The 7,033-nt window shown below is 53.8% G+C and overlaps 1 protein-coding gene across 1 annotated transcript in view; it reads right to left on the minus strand.

Moving 5' to 3' along the window:
• Positions 1–6,809, minus strand: part of CSF1 (colony stimulating factor 1) — a 12,343-nt gene extending 5,534 nt beyond the window's left edge. The window contains exons 1-5 of the mRNA XM_075613580.1: positions 6,541–6,809; positions 3,694–3,810; positions 2,557–2,619; positions 2,094–2,264; positions 183–342 (exon numbers count right to left, since the gene is read on the minus strand). Coding sequence (XP_075469695.1) covers positions 183–342; positions 2,094–2,264; positions 2,557–2,619; positions 3,694–3,810; positions 6,541–6,579 — 550 coding nt within the window. The 5' untranslated portion in view covers positions 6,580–6,809. The remainder of the gene's footprint in view (positions 1–182; positions 343–2,093; positions 2,265–2,556; positions 2,620–3,693; positions 3,811–6,540) is intronic.
• Between the last annotated feature and the right edge of the window lie 224 nt (positions 6,810–7,033).

Here is a 7,033-nt window from a genome sequence, read left to right on the forward strand (position 1 = left end):
AAGTTCTCCAGCACTCCACAAGTACCACGTGCAGACACAAGGAAGTGGCAGACGTTACGTGGCCAGGAATCCGACAAGAAGGTGGTGTGTGCGTTGCGTGATCGGAAATGGGACAGGGGGGGAGCGTGTGTTGCGTGACCAGGAAGGGTTAGTTTAAGCACAGGATGGATCCCCCCTCTTACCTATGGGGGAAACGTCCTCCTCAGTACACTCATAAAGTTCGTCGCAGGTCTCGGGTTTTGGGGGGTTACTGAGGAATCTTTGAGAGTCCAGGAACAAATCCTTCACCTTCTGGAGCATCTCCACAAGAGTCACGGACTGTGAGTGGAGGCAGACGGGGGGCTGAAAACCAAGGGACCAGTCAGCAAGATGGATCCTATGTGACACCCAGGGACTCTGTGTGACACCCAGGGACTCTGTGTGACACCCAGGGACTCTGTGACACCCAGGGACTGTGTGTGACACCAAGGGACTGTGTGTGACACCCAGGGACTGTGTGTGACACCAAGGGACTGTGTGTGACACCCAGGGACTCTGTGACACCCAAGGGACTCTGTGTGACACCCAGGGACTGTGTGTGACACCAAGGGACTGTGTGTGACACCCAGGGACTCTGTGACACCCAAGGGACTCTATGTGACACCAAGGGGACTCTATGTGACACCCAAGGGACTCTATGTGACACCCAGGGACCCTAATGTGGCACCCAGGAATCCTATATGACACCCAGGAATCCTAGTTTACAGCACAGAGTAGGGATAGTCAAGAGCCAGCTTCATGGAGATTCCATCAGTGCAGTCACACCGAGCCCCGCGCTAACAGAGGCCCCGCGCTAACAGAGGCCCCTCGCTAACAGAGGCCCCGCGCTAACAGAGGCCCCGCGCTAACAGAGGCCCCGCGCTAACAGAGACCCCGCGCTAACAGAGGCCCCGCGCTAACAGAGGCCCCTCGCTAACAGAGGCCCCGCGCTAATAGAGACCCCGCGCTTAGAGAGGCCCCGCGCTAACAGAGACCCCGCGCTAACAGAGGCCCCGCGCTAACAGAGGCCCCTCGCTAACAGAGGCCCCGCGCTAACAGAGACCCCGCGCTAACAGAGACCCCGCGCTAACAGAGACCCCGCGCTAACAGAGACCCCGCGCTAACAGAGGCCCCGCGCTAACAGAGGCCCCGCGCTAACAGAGACCCCGCGCTAACAGAGGCCCCGCGCTAACAGAGACCCCGCGCTTAGAGAGGCCCCGCGCTAACAGAGACCCCGCGCTAACAGAGGCCCCGCGCTTAGAGAGGCCCCGCGCTTAGAGAGGCCCCGCGCTCTTCCTCACAACATCTGTCTCATATTTTAACCTGGTCTGTAACTGTTACATACGCCTATAATATATATTATATCGAACTGTGCATGCAATATCTTGTATATAATGTATACCCTGTTCACTTATGTAACTATTTGTAACCATGTATTTGTCATTATAACTCTGTGCCCAGGACATACCTGAAAATGAGAGGTAACTCAATGTATTACTTCCTGGTAACACATTTTATAAATAAATTAAAAAAAAATAATAAACATTGAAACTGATTACGGGGGAGATTACTGATTACGAGGCCTCTGTAACTATCTCTTACCTTCTATTCGGCTTCTCCTCTCCGGCATCTCTGCGTCACGTTGCCATGACAACGCAAAGTCATGTTGCCATGTCAACGCAACGTTATTGTAGTAGAGATGAGGAGCAGGAGGAGGAGCAGGAGTAGATGCCAAAGGTAAAGAGGTCCCAGCGCCCTCCCCCCAGTAAATTCCAAGCCGGCCCTGATTAGGATATCCTAGGATGTACAGGACAAACCCTCAGTACATAGGGGGTAATTACATAGGGGGTAATTCATTAACCTGCAACCACGCTAATTAGGGCACTGTCACGGGGACAGAAACTTCCACTTAAGCCAATTGGGGCTTCCGTGTTATGGTTTCTTGATCGGCACAATTACAGTTGAATGAACTACCACCGTAGATGGTGTGATACCTGTATCTACCATGCATAATCCAGGACCCCTCCAATCCACCTATCAGGGGTATCCCTCCCCACCTGTCCCCGCACACTCACCTCCATGTCCGCCCCTTCCTCATCCTTCAGCATGCAATCCATGATGCCGAATGTGTACAGATATTTCAAGTCCCGTGTGTGATTGAAGTTTAGGGAATCTTTTTTGAATTTCATGTGTTTGAAGACATCTTCCATCTGATACATAGATCCTCGAAGGAAGCAGTAATCTGACTGAGAGGGAATCAGAACCAGAGTCAGAACCCAACTAAAACCAGCATCAAAGCCATAGACAGAACCAGCATCAAAATTGGAGACAAAACCAGCGTCAGAGTCCGGGTCAGAATATAAACTAGAACCAGCGTCAAAACAGGAGCCAGAACCAAAACCAGCAGGAATCCTGGAGCCAGAACCAGTGTCAGAAGCAAAACAACAACTAGTATCCGACCAGAATCACAACCAGCGTCAGAACCGGAAGCAGAACCAACCACGCACACACGCATTCTGTGCTGTGATTCACACTCACCAGTTTTCCCTTTGCTGCAAGGTTCACTTCTAGGATGCAGGAACTTTCCAACTGGCTGTCAATCTGTGATAAAAACAGCAGAGCGTCAGGAAGCAGAGCGCATAGCGCCAGGATGCAAAGCGCAGTGCCAGAACGCAAGTGAAGAGTGTCAAGGTGCAGATCATCAGGATGCAGAGCGCAAAGCATCAGAGTGCAGAGCGGCAGGATGCAGAGTGCAGTGTCAGTATGCAGAGCATCAGGATACAGAGCAAAAAACGTTAGGACGCAGAGCACATAGCATCAGGGAGCAGAGCGTCAGGATGAAGAGCGCAGAGCGCCAGGATGCCAAGAGCAGTGTCAGGAAGCAGAGCGGAGAGTGTCAGGGTGCAAAGCGCAGTATCAGGTTGCAGAACATCAGGATGCAGAGCGCAAAGCATCAGGAAGCAGAGTGCAGTGCCAGGATGCAGAGCGCAATGGTGCAGAGCATCAGGATGCAGAGCGCAAAGCATTTGGGTGCAGAGTGCAGTGTCAGGACGCAGAGCGCCAGGATGCAGAGCATTAGGGTGCAGAGCGCAAAGCATCAGGAAGCAGAGTGCAGTGCCAGGATGCAGAGCGCCATGGTGCAGAGCATCAGGATGCAGAGCGCAAAGCATTTGGGTGCAGAGTGCAGTGTCAGGACGCAGAGCGCCAGGATGCAGAACATTAGGGTGCAGAGCGCAGTGTCAAGATGCAGAGCGCAGAGTATCAGGATGCAGAGCGAAAAGCATCAGGGACCAGAACGCAGGGTGCCAGGGTGCGGAGCATCAGAATGCAGAGCACAGTGTCAGTATGCAGAGCGTCAGGATGCAGAGTGCAAAGCATCAGGGTGCAGAGTGCAGTGTCAACACGCACAGCGGAATTTGCCAGGATGCAGAGCACCAGCATTCAGAGCACTAGCATGCAGCGTGCCAGGATGGAGAGCGCAGAGCACTAGCATGCAGCGTGCCAGGATGCAGAGCACAGAGCACTAGGCTGCAGAGCACAGACAGCAGTAGGATGCAGAGTGCAAGGACCCTGTGCACAGCACAGTCTCCCCCAACCAATTCTCTCATCCACCATCCCCTGTCTCCTCCTGCCCTCCTCTCTGGGATGTCCCCTGACCCCTGCTCTCTCACTCACCATGTCCTGCAGGTATTGCAGGTGCGTGTCTGTAATGATTTTCTTACAGGTTTCTACATCCACAGCCTGGAAATCTCTGACCAATAAGAGTAAGAGGAGGCACCTGCACAGAGAGACCTGGGAGAAGGAGAGGCCGGTGAGAGAGGCTGCATACTATACATACACACAGCATACTACACTTGCACGCTGCATACTATACATACACACTGCATACTACACGTGCACACTGCATATTACACGGCAGATTATACATGCACACAGCATACTGTACATAATACTATATACAGTATATATATATATATATCTATATATATATAGATATATATATATACACACTGCATACTATAAACACTGCAGATGAAACATACACACTGCATACAATACTTTCACCCTGCAATACTGTACATGTTCCCTGCATACTATACATACACACTGCATATTTTTACACACATACACTGTGGTTGAAGCGTGTAGTACACAGGGGCTCGTAATACCACTGTTTCCCACTACTTTTGATACACACCTTTACAGTTCCATATTGTTTTTAAAGAAAGCTACTGTATGTGCAGGAGTTCCTGCCTCCCAATCCCCCTACACCGTCCCTTCCATTCACAGGTGGAGGATCGCTAAGGCTGAGCTCATACACTCTGCTCGCTTGCGACAGTGCGAGCCCCATCTGCGCGCGCCGCTGTAGCGCAGGAGATCTGTGCTCGCCGTGTTGCGGGCGTCACGGAGCTGGTGCGCCCTCATTGGCTGAACCAGCTCACGTGCCGCTGACGTCGCGCGGCAGACGCTTCAAGACCCAAATCCACTCGTCTCCCCAAAATGAAGCAGCGTCGACGCGCTACATCGCCGCAGGCACTTGGCTACCTTCAGCTAGCCAACCACGGGAGTGTCCCAGACGTGCGTGCGCTGTAGCGACGCGGCCACTGTGAGCTTAACCAAGACGCCTCACGATGTCTGACACCCTTTGGGGCCTGATCCTGTATCTTTGCTGGAATGATGCGCTTCATATAGTCCGAGATGCCCTGTCTCTAGAAATCTTTTATCAGGTTACCTAGGTATCTGGGTACTGTACCCCCTGTGTTTACTGAACTGCCCATTCTGTATTTTGCCACATCCTGTGTCTGGTGTCTACTATCGTTTTACAAGTTTTTCTTTTATTTTTGTCACCGTGAAGCCCTTTCAATCCCATTTATTTTATTTTTATTTATAACATGTGTTACCAGGAAGTGATACATTGAGAGTTACCTCTCGTTTTCACGTATGTCCTGGGCACAGAGTTATGAAGACAGATACATGGGTTACATTAAGTGAGCAGGGTTGTATTATACATTATGTATAAAGATATTGCATTACTCCATTGCGAGTGAAGTACTATATAAAGTAATTATTCATTTTCAAATAGACTCTACCCTTTCTAGTGTGTGCGTGGGCTATATGTAAACCGGGTTTGCTATTGCAACTTTGCATAGTCTGTGAGATCACACGTGTGCAATTCCAGCTGTGCAAGGTGTGTGTGTGTAACCCCAGGTGTGGGATCCCCATGTGCTATTCCAGCTGTGCAAGGTGTGTGTGTAACCCCAGGTGTGGGATCCCCATGTGCTATTCCAGCTGTGCAAGGTGTGTGTGTAACCCCAGGTGTGGGATCCCCATGTGCTATTCCAGATGTGCAAGGTGTGTGTAACCCCAGGTGTGGGATCCCCATGTGCTATTCCAGATGTGCAAGGTGTGTGTGTAACCCCAGGTGTGGGATCCCCATGTGCTATTCCAGATGTGCAAGGTGTGTGTGTAACCCCAGGTGTGGGATCCCCATGTGCTATTCCAGCTGTGCAAGGTGTGTGTGTAACCCCAGGTGTGGGATCCCCATGTGCTATTCCAGCTGTGCAAGGTGTGTGTGTAACCCCAGGTGTGGGATCCCCATGTGCTATTCCAGATGTGCAAGGTGTGTGTAACCCCAGGTGTGGGATCCCCATGTGCTATTCCAGATGTGCAAGGTGTGTGTGTAACCCCAGGTGTGGGATCCCCATGTCCTATTCCAGCTGTGCAAGGTGTGTGTAACCCCAGGTGTGTGTGAGTGTGCTATTCCAAATGTGTATGTGTACATGGTGTTTTTTTCCATATGTCCTAAACCTAGCACTGGCTCCCTATAAATGAATAAGAATTGTATAGGACGCGCAATGCTCTGCAACGCGAGTGATCAGAGCTCTGCGTGTGGGTCTGAGGTTTCCAGCTTCCCCGGGCTCAGCACCACCTCTCCCCCGGGCTCTGCGCCCCTTCTTCCCCGGGCTCTGCGCCCCATCTTCCCCGAGCTCTGCGCGCCCTCTTCCCGGGCTCTGCGCCCCCCCCTTCCCCGGGCTCTGCGCCCCCCCTTCCCCGGGCTCTACGCCCCCTCTTCCCCGGACTCTGCACCCCTTCTTCCCCGGGCTCTGCACCCCCTCTTCCCCGGACTCTGCACCCCTTCTTCCCCGGGTTCTGCGCCCCCTCTTCCCCGGACTCTGCACCCCTTCTTCCCCGGGCTCTGCACCCCCTCTTCCCCGGACTCTGCACCCCTTCTTCCCCGGGCTCTGCACCCCCTCTTCCCCGGACTCTGCACCCCTTCTTCCCCGGGCTCTGCACCCCCTCTTCCCCGGGCTCTGCACCCCTTCTTCCCCGGGCTCTGCACCCCTTCTTCCCCGGGCTCTGCACCCCTTCTTCCCCGGGCTCTGCACCCCTTCTTCCCCGGGCTCTGCACCCCCTCTTCCCGCGCTCTGCAGCCTCTTCCCCGAGCTCTGCGCCCCCTCTCCCCCGGGCTCTGCGCCCCCTCTCCCCCGGGCTTTGCAACCCTTCCTTGGGTTCGGGGCTTACCTTTGCTGTGGGTGCCCCCTGGGCTCCTCTCCTGGGCATGGATGCAGCTGGTGGGGCTCCTGGCACGGTGGCAGAGCACAGCCGGGTGCAATGTGTGCGCTCTGCAGCTCTGTGCCCCTCTCCTATACCCTGCTGCTGTGTGCCCCTGTGCTGTGCTCTGCTGCTGTGTGCCCCTGTGCTGTGCTCTGCTGCGGTGTGCCCCTGTGCTATACCCCGTGCCCTCTCCTATATTCTGCTGCTCTGCCTCTGTCTCCCTGCAGCTGTGTGCTCTCTGCTGCTCTCTGCTGCTCCTTATAAAGTCTCAGCAACTCCCCCCCCCCCCCCCCATCCCCGGAACATGTGCTTTCTGGGAAACCACCCTGGAGCACAGCCAGCCACTCAGACAATGCTGAGCTCCCTCTCCTCTGCTCCTCTCCCCCTTCCTATGCCTCACTATGCCCCATTATCATCACCCTCTGTACAGGCACTTTTATCCTGCTTCTCCCTCCCTCTC

This window comes from Ascaphus truei, chromosome 9 (genome assembly GCF_040206685.1).
Source record: "Ascaphus truei isolate aAscTru1 chromosome 9, aAscTru1.hap1, whole genome shotgun sequence".
In the NCBI taxonomy this organism is placed as follows: domain Eukaryota; kingdom Metazoa; phylum Chordata; class Amphibia; order Anura; family Ascaphidae; genus Ascaphus; species Ascaphus truei.